This window comes from Topomyia yanbarensis, chromosome 3 (genome assembly GCF_030247195.1).
Source record: "Topomyia yanbarensis strain Yona2022 chromosome 3, ASM3024719v1, whole genome shotgun sequence".
Taxonomy (NCBI): domain Eukaryota; kingdom Metazoa; phylum Arthropoda; class Insecta; order Diptera; family Culicidae; genus Topomyia; species Topomyia yanbarensis.
In genome coordinates this window covers 326,998,600-327,020,613 of record NC_080672.1, presented here as the reverse complement: position 1 = coordinate 327,020,613, position 22,014 = coordinate 326,998,600, and the positions used below count along the sequence as shown (strand labels likewise).

The 22,014-nt window shown below is 41.2% G+C and overlaps 2 protein-coding genes across 2 annotated transcripts in view; one reads left to right on the top strand and one right to left on the bottom strand.

Annotated features, from left to right (window-relative positions):
• LOC131689643 (uncharacterized) overlaps positions 1-22,014 on the top strand; it is a 290,463-nt gene that overhangs the window by 193,888 nt on the left and 74,561 nt on the right. The gene's annotated exons all lie outside the window — the stretch shown is intronic.
• LOC131689640 (eukaryotic translation initiation factor 5B) overlaps positions 9,989-22,014 on the bottom strand; it is a 409,123-nt gene continuing 397,097 nt past the window's right edge. The window contains exon 9 of the mRNA XM_058974874.1: positions 9,989-10,583. Within this exon, the coding sequence (XP_058830857.1) occupies positions 10,476-10,583 (108 nt within the window). The 3' untranslated portion in view covers positions 9,989-10,475. The remainder of the gene's footprint in view (positions 10,584-22,014) is intronic.

The following is a 22,014-nucleotide window of genomic DNA, read 5'->3' as shown; positions in this document are numbered from 1 at the left end:
AAAAAAATCTAGTTAGTGGCTATTTATGATGTACATTTGAGTACTGAATTGTATAGCGTAATACAATTTCGTATACAAGGACTCGTTCTTAAGTAATGAACATTAATAGGGAAGCAAAGTAAAATAAATGCTCGAAAACAGTTTTTACGGTCAATATCACATAGCTTCGAAACCGTCAGCTTTGGAGATTTAGCATTTTCGAAGAATTTTACAACGTAAAACATTTTCTAATAAAATGATTTTGGTGAATAATTCTTCCAGGTTGATGCATTAATTCTTCAAACTAATTTAGTCTCGAAAAACTATAAACAGGGTATCGAGATATATTAGGCTTTTTGAAAGTGAACCTTCAAAACAGGTTATTTTTATATTACTGTATATGATCAAACTCTTCTACTGTTAATAAAGATTAAAATAAATATTTTATCCAAACCATGTGTCTCTGATGCTTACAGTAATATTGAAGAAAAGTGGATGTTAGAATAATTTCGTAAATATCGTTTTATATCTCGATATCCTACATACTTAGAGCTTACATATCTTCAATAAATGAAATTCCCAACAACTTTGCTGAAGACACCAAGTCTCTTACTACTTTTTAAAAGAGTTGATTTTCCATGATTATTTCTAGAAGGATTTATCACTAAAATGATTATATCAGAAGACGTTTTTATGTTGGGAAACTTGTTGCTAAACTTTCACTTGTATGCTTCACTTACCAATCAGTCTAAGGCCATGCTGTCCTTTGCTGTATCAAAAAGTCGTCTCCAGTTCACTCTGTCTATGGCTGTTTGTCGCCTCACAGGACACGAAGACTCCTCAGGTCTCCTTCATCTTGGCCAATCTCTCCTCCTTGTAACTGTCGGATTAGTTTCTAGAACCATTTTTACCCAGTTGTTCACCATTCTGAAAACATGCCCAGCCCACCGCAGCCGCCCAAATTTCGCTGAACGAACAATGGGTGTTTCTCCAAGCTACTGTTGCAATTCGTTGTTCATACGCCGTCCCCGCATTCCGTCTTTCATATGCATCCCATCGTAGATCGTTCTCAACACGTTCCATTCGAAAACACTAAGAACGCGTTGATCTCCCGCTCCAGGTTTCTTGACCGTAGAGGACAACCGGTCTAATGAGCGATTTGTAGAAGGTTAACTTCATGCGGTGTCGTACATTTGTCGATCGAAGGGTAAAGTAACAACGTTCACCTGCTAGAATACGTAACTCTCCAACAATCCGCCCCAATTGTGTGAGTATCAACCAACTCGATATCATCGCCATCAATCGATATACTCGGTGGGAGGCGTAACCCGTTACTCTCATGTACTATGGCTGACCAGTGATCAGTTCGCTTTGCTTCAACCGGAGTCAGTGATTATGGGAACCATTGTCTCAAGATTGTGTGCCACAATGTTGACGTTACCGGCGAAGCAAAAAAGCTGAGCAGACTTCCGGAAAACCGTGTCAATCCTAGCTCTTATTATTACATCTTGCCGTAGCCCTTTCCGAGTTTCAAAAGGACTCGAAAGTATTTCTAATGCTCATCACACATCACTCGATCTATTTTCGTTTGTCCGGAAATCCGTATTTCGGCATTATATGTTAATTTTCTCAACGAACTCGCTTGCTAACAGCGATTGGCGGCGTATTTGGGAGTACACCTTCAGCAATATGATTGCTCGGTAGCTATTTGTAGCGATCCTGCTTAACAACCTTTTTATAGATGGGACGTACTTCTTACTCCACCCAATCCTCCGGTAAAATCTGTTTCTTACAGATCTTTAAAACCACGCAGTGGAGTGCTCTACCCAACGCCTCTTTTCCGTATTTCAGCAGCTCACATGGCAGTTCATTGCCAGCGGCTTTATCAGTCCTCAACCTGCCGATCTCCTCATGAATCTTTGGTAAATCTTGCGCTGGGAATCTGTCGTCAGCTGTGCATGGCCCCAGGCTGATTCTTGCGATACTTTCGTCATCTACTGCTATTTCGATGTTCGCCATAATACACTTATCGATCAGCTCACACTCGGTCGTGAGAAGGTCTCCATTAGTCACGGCTCACAGAAAGGAGGCTTGCTATTCCGCGAAATGACAGTTTTCGGTGACGTCAGAGAAATCGTTGAGATAAACAAACGGATTTCTCGAAAGTTGTTAATTGACAATATTTGAGCTCTTACGGTGGAAAAAAAAACAGTGTGCAATGAATTTTTGACGTAAATTACGCCATAATTACACTAGACACAGTGGATAATCAGTGCATCTATGTGATTATTAGCGTAAATCGGGAATTTGGATGCATGCCATAAAAAACATATCGCACCGTAATTTTCTGATCATAGCAAAGGTTTTGGACATCCGCATAGCTTCCTTGTGATTTACTAGGTGCCGATCATTTGTTAGCAGCAAACAATATATGAATTTCATGTAATTGTTTTCACCGACGATTTCTATGACGCGCTCTCGTCAAATGTTTACACTCCAACGAGCTAGCCTAGTATATGTAAGCCGTGCCCATTAGTATCTCTTCATATGTCGGCCTGTGGCATATAGCCTTTGCTCGAGCGATTTACTTACGCGTAGAATTTTCATAACTCTGTACAGATGCTCCATCGCCTCGGTATCCCGATCTTCCTGTAGGCGATTTCCAATCTATATTCGTACTGCGGAAGGTGCGCCCATTTGTGATGTCGGAGAAAAGTTTTCCGTTCATCAGAACGTGATCGATTTGGTTCTCAGTTTGTTAATCAGGTGATCTCAGGGGTGGCGTTCGTGTCGCTAATGAGGAGCTTCACATGCTGCCGCGGGCTCCAAATGCGCGTAAAATGCATCTTTCTCGTTCTCGGGTTACGCTTCGTGAGGGCAGTGCTCGGTAACGATGCTGTAGTTGTAGAAATGGCCTGTTATCCAGACACATCCTCACGCTGATCGTCTGCTACTTGATTACGCGTTGGCGCCTCTTGCCCAGCACTACAAAGCTACAAAGCGTCGCTCTAGTATACTTAATGTAACCGCACGATGCCCGCTTTTCCACACACCACACATTCTATTCTGCCCAGCAAAGTTCCTACAATGCTACGGCTTTGAAGTTGCGAGTTTTCAGCTCATTGTGTAGGATTCGTTCGAACCCAGGGAAGCAAAAAGACTCACAGTTCGAAGTGTCAAGTTTCCAATCGTAGGCCTTTTTTCGTTACGTGGACTTTGATTGATTATTCCGATCCGCCTTGTCTTCCTGATTCTTCGTAACGTGATGTTTTTTTTTAATTTTTCGTAACGTGGTGTTTTCTGTTTGAGCCAACCTCCTGTTTCCTCGGACAGCCGCGCGGGGTTTCTTTGCCACCTCACGTATTTAGTTCGGTCTACGGTAGGGTTATAGCACCTGCTCATTTCGCTTCTACTACACAAGACGGTAATACCCAGTCGATGCCGGACTACAGATTAAATGTCAACAACAGCAAAGGGAAGCATGAGATAGGAGCTTGTGAACACTGGGAAGTATTCACCATTTGAATGGCTGGCGTCCATTGACCCATGTTGTCTAGAAAAAATAAGATCATTACATGTACTACTTTTCAATTCATGAGCATTTTCGTAATTCGGGGGGTTAACCCCGGGGGTTCCTAGCATCCAAAAGGGGCTAACCCACAATTCACACATCTTTTCCTTATCTTTCGTTTCAGAGTTTGTTTACCTGTTTATTTGTTTATTTGGAGTAGGGAAAAGCCTCCTGGAGCTGAAATTCTTGCAACCTTCCAATCTCCTCCTCCTCCTCATCTTTTGTATCAACAGATTCCACATTTCCAAATGATACATTTCATTGACTAATATGTTTTCATTGAGTTATGGTGTCTTTGGCGACGTTGTTGTGTGACATCTAGCGCTTTATTTATTCATTTCATATTAGTTCGAATTCAGTCGCTAGGGTGGCGCTGTTATCAACTTTTTAATGGAACGAGATTGAAAGATGGTGTCTACGGCAAAGTTGTATGTCAGGTAATCTTCTGAAGACACCAACTTTGCAGGTCCTACAGGTTTTCAAATATGGTGCATGAAAACATAATCTTTAAGTAAATGTTTAACTAAAACCTTCTCTATCTCAAAACATACAGTACCTACAAAGTTTGCATCTTCAGAAGATATGTTTAAAATGATCTGTGACCTACAACTATCTCGAAGACACTACATTTCCATCTAGCTTCATTAAAAAGTTGATAACAGCGCCGCCCTAGTGATTGAGTTTCGAACTAGTGTGATTCAACCAAACAAAGCGTTATGTGTCATACAGCAACTCTTCCGACACCATAACTCTATAACGAAAGATAATAATTGATTCCACGTTTTTTAACTTTCCGGCCACAATGTACCGTTTTCTTCTTCATCCCTTATTGCTCGGTGAACTTTCAATGAAGAGACATGACATCTTCACTGGAATTTTCGAAAAAATATGCTCAATAATATAAAGTTGCATAAGGCATATATATTAGACAGAAAATAGCCATACAAGTGTATGAGCGGCCCTTACCTTCAAGAACGACTGTGTGGGCCGAAACGTCAACGTACAATTCAATCAAACTAAAAACAGTATTATATTGAGTTCACCGATATATGTGCTACAACACAAAATTTACTGATTGCGAATCGATTGACTACTTTTTCTTAAAACCTCGGAAAACGAACGAGAAAACATGAATTTCAATAAGACTGAGTGTATGGTTAGCCCCTTTTGGACGCCAGCTAGTACTGGGGTTACCTCCATGGACAACTTTGACTGCTAATAGCAAAAAATCTAAAAATTTTTTTTGAAAATTCTTAAATGGCAGTACACGTGGATTACTTAGAACTATAAAAAAATGCAAAAATATCGATTTCGGAAAAAAATGTGGGTTAGCCCCTTTTGGACGCCAGCCATTCGTATAGTTGACGAATTTCGCGCCAACTCTAACAAATATTGGTAGCACCCTTTCAGATTTTAATGAAACTCAAACTTTAAACTTTCTCATGTACAGAACTTTATCACAAACAGCCACTTTGCCTACTTTGTTTTTCCGAAAATGATTTAGACTGTCTTTTGAAAAGGGTCAAACTTTTTTACCAATTTTTTTCAAATAGTCTAAAATCCTACAAAAAAATATTGTGCGAGTGATTTTCACAAAATTAGTGAAATTTTTGAATAAAATTGAAAAAAAATCTTCATCGACACTGAAAAAAATCGATTTGAAACATTTAAAGTCGATTTACAAAAAACCCCACCATTGATTTGGATGAAATTTTGTTCCAAGATAGGTAATTATGTTCCCCACATACCGTCGAAAATTCAAGTTGAGCACTTTCAAGGAAAATAAGTTTTTTGAAAAAAACTTTTCCTGATCCAAACTGTATTTTTATCGAAAACTAAACCAATGAAAGTCATAATCATCTCAGAATTCAATTTCCTAACTGCTAATTGCCAGATACATGCAAAAAATATCAGTAACGAATTTGACATTCGTTTGGCATATTACCCTGGTTACCTGTACCTTACCCTCATCAATACTCATTTTACCAAATAACAGTACTATAAAACTAAGGCCTTATAGCAGTCTAGTAACAACAGTTGTGAAGAGCAGTTCTAGTTAAATTATCATTATGAATCAATTGCATTAATCAAAGTCAAACAGTATCAAGTGCTATGTAAAGATAAACAATCCGAAGTGTAATCGTAATAACGTCCGGAAGTCGCCATCTCGGATTTCAACATGGCGTTAGATATAAATTTCTGGCACCTACTCGTCAAGACCATTCCGAAAATACCCAGTCAGTATAGATTCTAGACTGTGAACTCTGGACACTGCACTCTTCACGCTGGATTCTGGACACCGGATTCTGGTTTCGATATTCTGTGCTATGGACTCTCTCTAAACTCTGGGGTTTTGATTCTGGACTCTGGAATCCTCTGAAGTCTGAACTCTAACCTGGAATCGGCACTCGGAACTCTGGACTCTTGGCTCTCCCCTCGGGACTCTGGAATGTGAGTTCTGGCTTCTAGACTATGGACACTGAACTTTAGATACTGAGCTCTTTACTCTTATCCCTGGTTGATGGACTCTTAGCGCTGGCCTCGAATTTCTGTACTATGCACTCTGGACTCTGAACCATGGGCTCTGACATCTAGGGTCTTGATCCTGCACTTTGGAATCTGAACTCTAGACTCCTGACTCTGAACTTTAGGCTCTGCACTCGGATCTCTGTATTCTGGACTGTGGGCTCTCTTCTCGGGACTCTGGGCTCTGAACTCGGGACACTGGGCTCAGTATTTTGGGTTGAGGACTCTGGTCTCTGGACTCTGAACTCTGGTCTCAGGATTCTCGTCTCTGGACTCTGAGCTCTAGATTCTGGATTTTGATCTGAATGCTGCATTCTTCACGCTGGGTTCTGGACTCTGGACTCTCGCTTCGAGATTCTGTGTTATGGACTCTGGATTCTGGGCTCTGTGCTCTGGAGTCTGAACTCTTGCCTCAGTATTTTGGGTTAAGTAATTCGGGCTCTGGATTCTAGTTTCAGAGCTCTGGACTCTGGCCACAGTAATTTGGGTTGAGGACTCTGGACCCAGAATTCTCGACTCTGTTCTCTGCACTCTGAACTCAAAATTCTTATCTCTGGATTCTGAGATTTCGCCTCGAGATTCTGTGCTATAGACTCTGGACTGTATACTGTGGTCCCTGAGCTATGGGCTTTGGGTCTTGATTCTGGACTTTGGATTCTGCATTGTAGACTCTGGACTATACACTCTGCACTCGGGACTCTGGTTTCTCGACTCCGGACTCTGGGTTCTCTCCTCGGGACTCTGGGTTCTGGTCGCTGGGCTATAAGTTCTAAATTCTGGACTATCGAATCTGAACTCTGGATTCAGGACTCTGTGCTCTAGAATCTGGACTCTAAACCCTGGTCTCACTACTTTGGATTAGGGACTCTGGACTTTGGGCTCTACGCTCTGGGCTCTGGATTATGTTCTGAGGACTCTGGGCTCAGTATTTTGAAATAAGAACCCTAGACTCTGGTTTCTGGACTGTGGGCTTTTGTCTCTAGGTTTTGGACTCTGGGCTCTGACATCTGAACACTGAACTCTGGACTCTGAACTCTGTACTCGGAACTCTGAATTCTGCACTCTGGGCTCGAACTCTGGGGTCTGATCGCTGCGCTATGGACTCTGGACTCTGCATTCTCGACACTGAACTCTGGACTATGCACTCGGGACTCTGGATTCTGGACTCCGGACTCTGGGTTTTCTCCTCGGGGCTATGGGTTCTGGTCGCTGGCAATCTAAACTCCAGATTATCGAATCTGAACTCTGGATTCTGGACTCTGAGCGCTATAATCTGGACTCTAAACTCTGGTCTCACTATTTTGGGTTAGGGGCTCTGGACTTTGGGCAATGGGCTCTGGATTCTGTGTTGAGGATTCTGGGCTCAGTATTTTGCGATAAGCACTCTAGACGCTGGTTTCTGGTCTCTGGGCTTTGGACTCTAGGTTTTGGACTCTGGGCTCTGGCATCTGAAATCTGAACTCTGGGCTCTTAGCTCTGCACTCTGACTTCTGGACTTTGAGCTCTGTCTTCAGAACTGATCGGTTATGATCGCTGCGATATGGACTCTGGACTCTGCATTCTCGACAGCTCTGGATTCTGGACTCTAGACTTGTCTCAGTATTTTGGGTTAAGGACTCGCGACTCTGGTCACTCTCCTCGGTATTCTGGACCTTGGGCTATGGAATCTGGCGTCTGGGTTCTCTCCTCGGGATTCTAGGTTCTAGTTTCTGAGCTATGGACCCTGAATAAAAATACATTAAAAACAGTTTGGACAAGGAAAAGTTTTTTTTCAAATAACTTTTTTCCTCAAATTGTCCAACTTGAATTTTTGACATAATTTCTTATCTTGGAACAAAATTTCATCCCAATCAAAGATGGATTTTTCATAAATTGACTTTAAATTTCAATTTTTTTTCAGTCTAGGAGTCGATGAAGATTTTTTTTTCAATATTGTTATTCCAAAATTTGACTAAGTTTGTGAAAATCGCTTATTTGTGGGATTTATCATTTTTAGACTATAGCCATTTGAAAAAAAAAATGGTTAAAAAAGTTTGACCCTTTCCAAAAAACGGTCTAAATAATTTTTGGAAAAACAAAGTATGCAAAGTGGCTTTTTGTGTCAAAAAGAAAGTTTCATTAAAATCTGAGTGGGTGCTGCCAACTCGGAATACGATTTGGCGCGAAATTCATCAGTTTAATCATCCGACCCTATCCTGGTCGAGTCCTGTACCTAAACTTTTAGTTTTTTTAGAAAATGGCAACCAAGCCTTGCGAGTTAATCAAATTTATCGGGTTAAAAAAAATCGAAATATATATTTTAATATTTTAGTTCATTGAACGCCCCCACAAACCTACATTTACTGTCGAGATGCCAAGAATCAGTGTCAGTTAGGGTTGTGGGTTTCCAAATATCGGCCTGCAAGGTGGCTTTTAATTATATTTAATTATCTTCTGGATAAATCATTCAGCTTACGCCTTTGTGGGAAAATGAAGTGGGGCCCTCATCATAATAATTTTAGAAGTTAAATATTACTAACTCCCGTTGTACTGAATGATATGTTTAAATTCCTGCACAATTCGGTCGAAATAAAATTTCAACTATCTTCTACTAAATTTCAAAGTATTCACATCTAGTATAAGAGTAAAAATTGTTTTGATTTTTTTTATTAGCGACATTCTGATTGGTTCCAATTATTCACTGGGTGGTGCATAATAAGACTGTGGCCTAAGTCATGTCTGTATTTGGTTTGCGCTTAAATCTTTATCTATAAAAGAACGAACAGCGATTTAGTAGCTTACAATTTTAGAGTTGGTGAAATGTTTCGAATGGAGCGATACGTAATTTTTGGTGATCCGGAAAAACAGCAAAAGTCCATGAAAGTCGAAACCAATTTACAGCAAAGTGATAATGCCGAGAGGAAATGCAACTAGCGTACACGGATTAACATTCTCACTTCGATATACTTTTGATAATAGGGGGTTTCTTGCATTTACCATCTGTTGAAGTTGACGAAAGTCGCACCGCTTAGCAGTTATTGAATTCCAACTGGCCTAGATCTCGACATAAAAGGTGCCGCATTCGAAAAAATCCTTCTGTTGCAACGAGACATCAGTTTGAGCAATCAATTTCACTTTGAAGCGTTTCTCGTATCTTTTGAAAAACATATTTGAGTATCGGTACTTTACCGGTACCGGGGGCTTCAGTACCGCAGTACCAGTTCTCGCCAAAATAGGTCGGTATTACGAACCCTAGTGTTAGTCGCCCAACTTTCAATTATTTGAAATAAAATTTGAGGATAATCTTGTTTAAATGTATCATTATTTGGAAATGGATTAAATAGACTGTTTGTAATTAGACACACTAAACTAAAATATTCACCAAGAGTTATCTCTAATTATTCATGGCTGTGTCGAGTACCCTAGAAACAATTAATGATTGATTTCACTTACCCGAAACTACTGCCCCATTCGATCATGCAGCGGCCAACGATTCCGCCGAGGTGCTTTGATGATGAATAAGGCCGAAAATATTTCGCACCCGCCAAATGTAAACAAAAACAAACCATCACGACAAGACGCCCTGTCCAGTACCTCTCTATCGTAATCGTGCACTCGTTAAAATAGCGCGTGGGCCAGGACGTCTCGAGAGGCAAACAATATGCGCTATTATTTGCAAATAGCTACTATTATATCAGTTCACCGAGGAAAAAAAAATATTGATTTTCTGTCATAACAACATTGATGAGAGATTTCACATCCAGCAGCGGTCGATGTTTTGACTTTCAGTGGGTTTGAACACTGGCCCAACCTGTCTACTGCAGCTGCAGTTCGCTGAACTTTGCATAATCAAATCGAAAAGTGAACTGCTATATTTACCTTCTCGTTCGACATTGAAAAAAGGGACATTCTTCATAAATAGCCTACCGTAACTTGTTTCGTTTTATATTGTTTCTTTTTTATTAGAAGATGTTAAGCAAACGTTCACTGCTTCCAGAAACATTTCAATCATTCCCTGACAATCACTCACTAGCATTGCATCCGGCAATCGCAAATACTATCTAAAACCTATTCGGTGTCTGCAACAACACAGACCGACGACAGAATCGCCAAACAAGAGGAAATTGTAACATAAATAAATACAATTACAATGACGCAATGGTGTCAAACAATTGATTAAATACCTATCGGAGAACGGTGTGTTAAGTAAAATTACTCAGTGAAAGTACAATATGGATTGTTGCAGCTAAAAAGAAAAATGATACGCGCCCGCACTTTCCTACCCCCGAAAACGGGTCTGACCCGTCCGGGAGATGTCCCCATCAAGCTCCAACCCCCGAGATGCTAGATTGGATGGATAGAAAATAGGAAACTTTGCCACAGTGTTGTGGAAGTTCGTTGGATTGACACACGGAAAAAACTACAAAATCTGGAACGTTTTCTTCAACTCCACCATTAGGGCCCAGTCCGACTTTAGCAGATCGTCACGGAAGTAGTCTTTGCAGGCGTCAATACTTTGACGGGATATCTAAAGGGATGAGAGAGAAAAAAAATTGTCATATTATTTCATAGGATAGTAACAGAGAACACGAGAAACTCATTCAGTTATTTTCCATCAAAGAAAAGTTTTCCATTCATGCACTACTGAGTGAATGACCTAGATTTTCATTGATTTTTGTCTCCCCCCCTCTGTATGTAGGTATCTATTCAGGTTACAACAGGAAGCACCAACACCACGACAAACGTAGCACAATTCAGGGAATGCTGCCACGGAACTGCGCAGTTCATTGTGCTGTTTCGGGTGGAGTTTACAGTATCTTCCCGGTCCTATATGAATTGAGCTGGCAAAGCTCCATCCCCTTCTCCCTGGATGGTTCTGAAAATAGGTCAGCACACTTTCGAGCAATGACGTCATTGGAGTTATTTGTAAGGGGGACTCGGAAAACAAAATGCTAATCAAGTTTCGCTAAACGAGAAAAGTTTAAGGGCGGAATCTGGGATCTATTTTCGGTATTTGAAATTGCAGCGAAGCGGAGATTCGTTGGGAAAAACATGGAAAGTTTTTAGGATCGTTCCACTCGAGGTACGCTCGTTACAATATTATGAATGTGACACTATTCATTCGTTTGGCTCGATTTATAGGAGAATTATGAGTTTTCCAGGGTTGATTTATAATTCATGCGGCTCATCTAATTACAATAATTTAAAGTTCTTTTTTCCAGATAACCGCACAATTTATCGTCCCCACAAAAAAATCTGGGAATAATTTTACGATTATCTTATCGGGAAACGTGATCATGGTTGTTGTGAATATGAACACATTTTGAAAAAGTTTTGAACTATACATGGGTCAGCTCACATTTTTGTTCTAGGTGTAAATTTAAAAAGTTGCCACAAAAATTATTTACTTTGGACATGCTTTAGAGGTGTCTTCAATTAAAAATCGTGTTTTCGATATGTGTCCATAATAAAGTCACTTTCATTCTGATTTAATAGGCTCTACATGACCACAAATCATCAAAGGTTGTTCCTTAGACATATCTTAACATGTTTTAACAGGTGAACATAGTTCTAATCGCAATAGAAAATTTGTTAACTGAAAGTTATCAAAACCAAGGAAAATTAGTAGTATTTTTTCTTGGTTTTGAGATACCTTTCTATATAAAATTCCAGTAACCCTACCAAGAGTGTCTGCTCCAAATTCGAGCCAAATTGGACAAGTCTAGCTACCGGACCAACGTGTTCGAGGTTTATATGGGATTTTTTCGAAAAATTACATGGAGAAAGCCCACTAACTGAAAATAAGGAAGCTGCAAATCAATCCAACTTCCTATGAAAAGTTATTAAACTTTTAATGAAGTGATGTCAGAGTCAGTTTTGTACAGGGCCTAACATAGTGGGAAATCAGTAGTCGAATCCCACGAACTTTTTTTTGCGAAATAACTGTTGGGTTTAACTGAATAGTATGTTTGCAAGAATTTCTGGAATGATCTTTTAACTAGTAAATATTAGATCTACATTTTACTGCATAAAGAGCATCAACACTAACTTTTCAACGGAACGAGAAGAAAATTAGGTTGCTTCTTCAAAGTTGTAGAACAAGCCTTTCCCAGTGAACAAGCCCTTTAAAAGTTAATGTTGGCGCTCTCTAAGCTGTCAAATTTAGAACTAAACTGTGTATATAGTGCCTCCTAGCGGTGAAAATTCAAGGTGGTGAGCTTTCTCCATGTAATTTATCGTAAAATTCCATGCAAACTGTGGGCACGTTGGTCTTGGGTTGGTGGATTTTAAAAATCCGGTTTTAATCCACCTAGTGGAGCGATTGTACCTTTCTTATTTACCTAATCTATGATTCGTGCCTGATGTTCGCACTCACGCTCACCCTACATTCCTCTGCCATGCCGAAAGTTGTCAATAGCGATAGGTACCAGCAATCTACGCTACGACCCTCCCATCCCGGCATGAGCAGACCATTCATTCATTTCTCCGCGCATAACCCATTCCGCTCTAGCTAACCAATCCCAAATTAGTCATGCTCATCGCCTGCTGCTCGGCGCGCCATATTCTCTGCAACCTGCAGGCAACCTGAGTGGTAGCAGTCGAGACTGCGTTCCACTTCTCAACCGCTTGGCACATCCCCTGTATAAGGGTATCGGGGGTTCTGTCCTAGCCGCAGACGTCCAGCATAGCTCCTCTTTCGACGTCGAAACGGGGACATACGAATAGTATGTGTTCCGCAGTTTCGCCAACACCGGGGCAGTCTGGGCAGACTGGAGCCTCCGCGTGCCCGAACCTGTGGAGGTACTGTCGGAAACAGCCATGGCCTGACAGGAATTGTGTCAGATGGAAGTGAACTTCCTCATAGGGTCTTCCCACCCAGCTCGATATGTTAGGTATCAGCCGGTGGGTCCACCTACCTCTCGAGGAGTTATCCCATTCGCGCTGCCATCTGGCGACCGAGGTCACCCTGGTACGCTCGCGGACTCCCCTATTGCCAAGCAATTCAAAACACTTCGTCTTCCCGGATGACCAGCTCGACTGGCATCATGCCCGCTATCACGCAGGATGCATCGTGTGATATCGTGCGGTAGGCAGATATCACTCTGAGGCACATCAAGCGGTAGGTGCTCTCCAGTTTGCGAAGGTAACTGGTTACTTCCAGTGTTCTCGCCCAGGACGGTCCACCGTACCTAAGGATAGATACTGCGACACCTGCCAGTCTACTGGCGCACACCTTAGAGCTGTTGGACATCATCCTCGATAATGCCGTAACAGCCGTCGAAGCCTTCTTGTACGCATAGTCGACACATGGCTGCCGAAGGTCAGCTTGTCGTCTATGATGGCCCCAAGAATCGCTTGGATAACTGTTTGTTGTACCGACTTACGGTTATTAACAATAACCACCTCCGTCTTATGGTGGGCGAGTTCTAGGCCTCTCGCGCTCATCCATTCCGCCACCGTGCAAATCGCGTGTACCGCCGTTAGTTCTACCTCGGGGATTGACTCTGCGTAGACCGCCAGGGTTACATCATCGGCGAAGCCGACGATCTTCACACCAGTAGGGAACTTTGGTCTCAGAACCCCGTCATACATAAGGTTCCAAAATACCGGGCTTGGGATTGAACCTTGCGGGACTCCTACGGTAATAGGAACACTTCTTTGACTGGCATCGGTTTCATATAATAGTACACGGTTCTGGAAGTAGCTTTCCAAGATCCAGTACAGGCCCACCGGTAGACCAAGCGCGTAACGTAACGAGAGCGCGATGGCATCCCAGCTTGCGCTGTTGAATGCATTTTTCACATCAAGTGTCACTAACGCACAATATCGAATACCTCGCCTTTTCCGTTGGATCGCTATCTCCGCAGTCCTTTCCACTGAGTTGATATTGTCCACCGTGGACTTGCCCTTTCGAAAACCAAACTGATTACTTGACAGGCCATCCGTACCTTCTGCGTATGGACTTAGCCTGTTGAGGATGATCCTCTCAAGCAATTTGCCCGTCGTGTCGAACAGACAGATTGGTCTGTACGCCCGGTGGCTTCCGGGTCTTCGGCAACAGTACCAACTTCTGCCTTTTCCATCTATTCGGAAAACGGCACTCATCAAGGCATCTTTGCATAGCTAACCTTAACATGTTCTGGTTCGCTATGATTGCTGTCTTGAGAGCGCTGTTTGGGACTCCATCCGGCCCTGGAGCTTTGTTCGTTTCTAGAGAATTGGCCACTGCAAGTAGCTCTTCATTCGTCACCGGGCCACCATGTCGTCCGTACCCACCGTGCCTTGCGGCGCAGGTGGCCAGGGACTTGTGGCTCGAGACGGGAAGAGTACTTCGACAATCCTCGCCAACCGATCCGGCGACCGTTCGGGGGGTGAGGAGCCCCCTTTGATCTTTGCCATCACGATCCTGTAGGCATCGCCCCACGGATTCGCGTTGGCACCCTCGCACAAATTGTCAAAACACGCTCTCTTGCTGCTGTTTCGATTTCGCAGCTCGAAACACTTCACAGCGGTCCACTCTTACCCCCTCAGTGCGGGCTCGCTGCATCCTACGTGTAGCTTGGAGGCAAGCTGATTGTAGGGCTGCAATCTCTGCACTCCACCAATATACCGCACGTCTGCCATTTCGTGGCAGGGTTTTCTTCGGCATAGTGGCGTCGCACGCGCGTGATAGGACAGCTACCAGCGCATCCCCGCTTAGACTGTCGGTGTTGGCCTCCAGTCCCAGGGCCGCGGTGAAAACTTCGCTGTCGAAGTGATTGGTCTTCCACCCGCGTATCTGACAGGGATTACTCGCCCTCGGATGCTGCACACCATAGTTGATCCTAAAGCGTATGGCTAGGTGATCGCTATGAGTGTAGCCGTCGTCTACCCTCCAATCCATGTCTGGAACCAAACTCGGACTGACAAACGTTACGTCAATCCACGAGTCGACCCTATTCCTACGGAATGTGCTAGCGAAACCATCATTGACTAGCACTGCGTCGAATTTCGCAAGCGCCTCCAGTAGCGCTTGGCCCTTGCTATTTATACAGCAACTGCCCCACTCCACTGATCAAGCATTGAAGTCACCCGCTATGACAAACGGCTTCCGACCCACCATGTCAGACGAAAGTCTGTCGATCATCTGGTTGAACTGTTCCCTTGGCCACATTGGTGGGGCATAGCAGCTACAATAGAACACATCATTGATCTTGGCAATCACGACACCCTCCGCAGAGGAGTGTACTACCTCCTGAACCGGGAATGGGTTTGAAAGGGAAGGAGGGTGAGGGTTCAGTAGAGTGAGAGTGGGAGATCCGCCAGAAATCGTATATCTTATTTCGGTATGCGGAGTGAATGAAGGCAATGCGGTTGTGAGGGTGGTCCAAGAAGGAGGGCGATGATAAAGGAGTGGTGGCGGGGGATGGGGGGCAGTGTTATACACCACCCAACTGCATATTATATCTTTCATTTGAGACTTTGTTTGAGAAAATCAGTTCAGTCATCTCCAAAAAATCGACGTGACTTTAATTGTGGAATATGCCCGGAAGCCGGGACTTTCGGAATTGTCAATGTATTGTCATTCAAAGAATGTTTGAGTGGTATTTAGTGACGTTGATATGTTATTCGAAGTAATTTGGTGACCATTTCAATAGATTTTTAGCTTCTGAGATATTACGATTCTAACTGTTTATATGGACAATTCTGGTATGACATTACTAACCAACCTTTAACTCCGGAACCAAAAGTCAGAACCGAATGAAATTTAATAGCAGTCAATGGGATTACTGTATCTTTCAAATGAAATCAAGTTTTTAAAAATCGATCAAGAATTCGCTGGAGAGATATAAGCTTAGGAACTTGGCGGGGTTTAAACCATCATCCATCATAGGTGGCCAATGTGGTCAAATCTACTTTGATTCATCGTTAGTGATCTAGACCCGTAAATCCAAGCAATGTTGCACCAACTTTAATATGTATTAGGAACCATCCATAAATAACGTAGCATTATATGGGGGAGGGGGGAGTTTTGTATTTTGTGATGATGTTTGACGACTGGGGGTAGGGGGTCATGTCATGCTACGTAGCTTTTTAAAGGGGAATGGGGATTGACCTGATGTCACGACAATCTTACCCGTTTCATCTAACTAACATCGTTTTTTTTATTTTTTTTCGGGGCAAGAGGGAGGAAGGTTACCGTCAAGCTACGTAATTACCAGGGGGTATTTAGAGGTTTGTGACGAAATGCTACGACGGGCGAGGGGGTGTTAAAAATCACCCAAAAAATTCTGTCTCATTTATGGATGGTCTCTTACATTATTCGGACATCATGGTTTTACCAGTTTATATGGAAATTTGCTGTGTGATCGTACTCTTCAATCTGTAACTCCGGAACCGGAAGTCGGATTAACAAAAAAAATCAATAGCAGCTTATGGGACCGTTATACCCTTCATTTGAGTTCATAAGTTTGTGTAAATCGGTTCAGCAATCGTTGACGAACTGAATTGAATGGCATATGACACTCGACCCTCCGGGCCTCGGTTAACATGTGGATTTTTATAGTGTTTGAAAAAACTTTCTCTATATGAGAAAGACAAAAATTTCTGGGACTCTGAACAAAAAAGATAACTCTGAATTCTACTCCTCTAATCTCCTCCAAGAAGTTCAACATTTGACTGATCCCCCGGATTGACAGCTTCGTGAGGAGGCTGTGCTCATGCAGTTCACTTGATTCCAGGTTTAGCTGGTCGTGGTAGTTCGCTGGTCTCACAACCGCCATATCAGACCTGCACGGCATGATATTCTACATACGGTTCTCTCTACATTGACCAGTTAGATGCCGTAGTCGATCCAGCGATTCCGGTTGGATGGTGGCTTCCGGTTCGCTGGTGCCCCGGCGATTCAAGCCGGTGATTCGCTACGAACTGCTCGGAATAGTCCCCGACGGTGGAACTTTTCTACTTAAACGAAGAGTTTCCCCGGAATGGAAAATCTTCCGAAACCGATACTACCATGGGAGATGACGAGGTCGGTCCTACGATGCTGGGTGGAGGGTAACTTTCCAGTTCACAAGCGCCCCGACAACCATTTGCCGGTGCTACTTCACAATCTACTCACACTAGTCCTCGTCGGTGGACCTAGCCTACTCCGACGGAAAAAAATTCCCGACGTCGAAGGTTCTCTCGTAACCGTTATCTCGATGCTCGTCGGTCGGTTTATTGAAAAAAAACACCCTTTAAGAAACGAAAAATCAAGTATCATAGGGTTACTGTGCCCTAATTCATCCTAGCACCTCTCTTCATCCCACCCATTTGAACACATTAGTTAGAGCAGTGCACTATGGTCCCAAAGCTTTATTTAGGAAGACAAAACTATTTGCGCCTAAACCGTTGGTTTTAGATATATAGTATCTTCGGCAAACTTTCTTAGAACTTTCTTGCCGATTTTTTTATATTAGTTGAATTAGGGTGGTCCTTGTGGTTAGGGTGTTCAAAGTATCAACTTCTTAGATATGTAAAATTCAGCTACATAATGTTCTACAAAGTTATAAATCTATCAAATTGAAGCAACTTTTCTGAAGAAACTATGTGGCTATCTCTAATGGTTCATGTGCTATGATTTTTGCAATATTTAAGGTAGGGTGGCTCTTTAAAAATTGGTTTTCTATAAATATCTTTTTATGTGTTAATTTCTCTATAATTCTTTGTTCTAGAGGTTTTTAGAACTTTTGTAAATACATATTTTTGCCGAAGCCATGAAGTTTCTATCTCTTTTGTTTGCATAGTTACAGGCGATTTTCACAACAAAAAAGGTTTTTGTCAAAGGATTTGTGCCGTCCTGTACAAAGACTGGTTATACCAACAAATTTTCACTCTAGTGAGAAATTTTGGTTTTTACCAAATTTTCCTCCTTATGGTGAAATATAGCATAGTGCTTTCGCATAGGCCTGCTAAGCCAAGACAAGTTTCGGCTTCACTGTGTCTCATCGACATAAACAGAACTTCTGCTCGAACGGGACATCACGTTTGATCAGTCGTTCGATTGAAACACAAAGTGTGTTTTAGTTTTAAGGGATTTGCGTCAAGCCGGCGCTAATCTATTCCGACAATAAGTTAGTGTCGGTTTCTGATGAGGCGAAGCCGAAACGCAACTAAGTATGACCCAAAACGAAGCCAAGAGGATACAAAGTACAGTTTCGGGCGCCAGTATCCGATGAGCCTCTAAACAATTCAAGGTTCGAAAAACAACAATGCACAACATCAATTCCACACTCTGGCGACGACGAGGACACTTTGCAAGGGCAAAACCAGACGCAGCTGCTGAAAAAACATGTTTTTTCAACATTTCTTCCAGGGTTTAATGATTTTTCACATCATTTGCCACTTCTTCATTTTCTTACTTGAATGAAGTTAATGGATTGCATTTATGATTTGTGCAAGTAATTTTTAAAAAATCTGCAGTATTCATACTCTTCAAATAAAAGTGGAACCGCTGATTTACTAGGTGTTTACATTGTATCGTATATCGAAGGAAATTTAAAAAAAAATGTATATATAAAGTTATTGTTAGAAAAACCTTTTTACTGGTAATTTCTTCATGCTGTGACATTTGAAATATTTCCATTCCTTCAAGGCTTTTGTTGACAAAAAACAAAAAATCAAAGAAAAAGGTTTTCTTTGTAATTTAATTTTCTAACATAAATTTTTAGTTTTGTAAAAAATGACAAAATATTTTCAATGCATATTTCTTTCGCGCAGAACTATTTATTGCCTTTTCACTCATTCTGGGATGAGTTTGCTGTACAAAATACGGCAATCCAACTTTTTCTTTTGAAAGTTACCCGATCAGAACATCATAACAGAAAACTATCAAATTTATATCTCATGTTGATATTTATTACTCTCTGTGTTATCTTTATGATATACCGATCAGGAATGCAAGAAAACTTATATCAAGATCATATCTTCTGGTGCTATCATTAGATTAATAATATGATATTAATGTACGCATACAACGATGATGTTACAGTAAGTTATATATTCTTTCACAATTATCTTTGAATGCCAACGGTTACACAAATGACAGTCTATTTGCTTATACACTGAAGTCTCTTTTTACGCGTCGTAATTCAACTTTTTAAAGCGAACTTTCGAAGTTTTTGATTTTTTATTTGGATTTTCAAATTCCGCATTTTGAGTATAGACAAGTTTTAGATGCAAGTGGTCGGAGAACTTGTCATTGAGGTGTTTGATTGACTTACTTGGTTGCAGTTGGATTAAGAGATGACATTTCCTATTTTCTGAGAAACTCTTCTGACATATAACTTCGAGTAGGAGGCGTATGATTTAAATGTTAAAGCCATTATCATAAAAAGGTTTGAAATCGTGAAGTTATCAAAGAACTTTTCTATAAAGATTACAATTTTCCTAAAAAACTTATTTCGAAGAATATGCAGGAAGTATCAAACAGCCCAAATGAAATAAAGAAACGCGAATTGAAATCAAATTGTACTGGTTTGTTTAGTCTTCCCCATATCAAAAATGCCAATAACAAATCCCCAAAAGAGACTTATTTTGAAACCTCAAAACTCATTTGTTGCTTTGAATCTATGCGGAATCCTAAATAAGATTTGTTTTATTCTTCGTAAAATAATTTACGTAAAATATCCGCTCAATGTTACCATGTTGCATCGACATTATTTCTAAAAACCATGTAAAACACGTTAACGTACAAGAGAAGCGCCAAATCGCACTATTTAGAATCTAAAAATAGCCCCTCTTTCCTAATCTGAAAAGATATTATAAAGCTATTCAGTATATCGTCATACAGGCAGCTGTATTAGCGAGTGAAACTGAATAAAAACAAAGCGTATGACACCAGGAAAACAAACAGCACTTAGGCTGGGGCAAGGTTCAATGTGTGCGTTCTGGAAACGTCTTCTGCATCTATAATCGTTTTGCCCTTGACGGATGCGTGGAATATTATGCTAACATTAAACCTCAGTCGAAAACAACGTTCATTGGCTCATGTAGGAAACTTCCCCATCAAACTCAGTATACCCAGGTTCAAAGCGGCAATATCGACAAATAATAATCTGTGTGTCCATATACTCACAATAACAATCAGCCAGCAGGTATGCAATCATTTGACAATGCTATAAAAACTTTTGCTGCATGAAGCTTTTTGCTCCAAAGCAAAAAGCGCCCTAATGTATGCTTTATTTTACTCGTATTCTATTTTTAGACGTGCACGCTAAAATCATTGATATTATACAATAAGTAATACAGGCTATGTTGGGGTCAATTATGCTATCTCAAGTTGTTATGATCTTGTTATATTGCTATCAACATTTGTTATAAATGTGATATTCGTAGAGAATTTTTTGTTAGAATTTTTGTTATTTTAACACCTAACGGTTTCTACTTTATAACAAAATTTGATAGGAAATTTTTCGTAACAAAATATCAGCATGAGTTATAATTGTGTTATTTCCTACTGGTCGGGTATGTATGCAAAAACTTCTACGCTCTTTTGAAAAATTGATCTCGTGTTAAAATGATCTCATTGCCTGTGAAAAATGTTTTGTCTTCCATACCGGTGAAACATGTAACGTTTCATCAGAATCATACACACCTAGAAAAAATCGTGTAAATTTACGTCCCCAGACCCTGACATATACGAGCATCGAAAATGACTGAGTTTTACGTTTGATTTTAATTGTACATGACGTTGAATTTCATAAATCATGTATTTAGTTCACATGTAGCGTTTGTTCTGAATGGCAGTAAGTGTAATTTTATGTCATTGAGCATGTAAAGTATATGTTTCATGTAAAACTGAACGGAACACGGTAATGTTCCGCCATTTCGTAAATTACGGTTTGTTGAATAGTGTCATGCTTGCAATTATGTCAACGACCAAATTCATATTTTTTGGTGTGTAGTTTCTTATGGCTCTTCTTAAAATTTCTTTAGGTAGGTATAAAATACATGGCATTATCGACCTAGTTCATTGGAGGCCTGAAACACCTAAAAACATTTTCATCTAAAAAATTTTTATTTCACAATTCCTTTTTTCGAGTAATCGTGTATCCCCAAACTCATCGCCGATGGCATAATTTTCAAAGTAATTTCCTTCAAGCGGACAATCCCCATTGAAACTGCTCGTTCCCGGTGCCAAGGTCTGACCGTTCCTACAATCCTTGGACTGCACAATATTTTCTATAAATAGAAACTGGGCCTCCTGCCCGGAACAGCTCACACCTCCAACCATTCAAACCTTCGTACGGAAATAAACAGCATCATATCCAGTAGAAGAAGGCCTGAACCCGACAGGCCTTCGAACCCAAGGACATTCACCCCGGGGGTTGCCAGCCAATCCGAGCGGCCGCAGCAGGAACAACGTGTTGACCCAGTTTCCCATGGTCTCGTCGTGCTTTCTCCAGGATTTTATCGATTTTTGCATCCCATTCAACATCGCGGCAAACCTCACACACACACGCCCAGCTCCGCTTTCGTTCATGCCTTCGTGTGTATCTCCACTCGTCCCCGTTCGGATAAATCCTGGGAAAATGCCCTTACTTTTCAATGCGATTTCCGGTTGCGGTGAAGCTGCGGAGAAAATCCCTGAACCATCCCCCAGCGCATTGTATGACCTATTTCTTGTTTCGATTCCCAGGGATAGAGCTGCTTTTGAGGGGTGTTAGAGGCTGCCTGTTTATAGCCGTGGTGATGACGTCAATGGAAAAATAAATAGATATTGAATTGTGTTATGAGGAAAAAAACATTTTATGCAGTAGCAGGATTTGCAGAATTTCTGATATCTGCTCGATTGGAAATGTGTAGGAAATGACGGATTTTTTTTTCTCATCAGAACGAAGTTTATACCTTTTATGAAAAAATAACATCTACAGAATAAAATCAATGGCGTAAGATGGACAACTTCGAAAGTTTCAGTATAAATATTTAATTTAAAA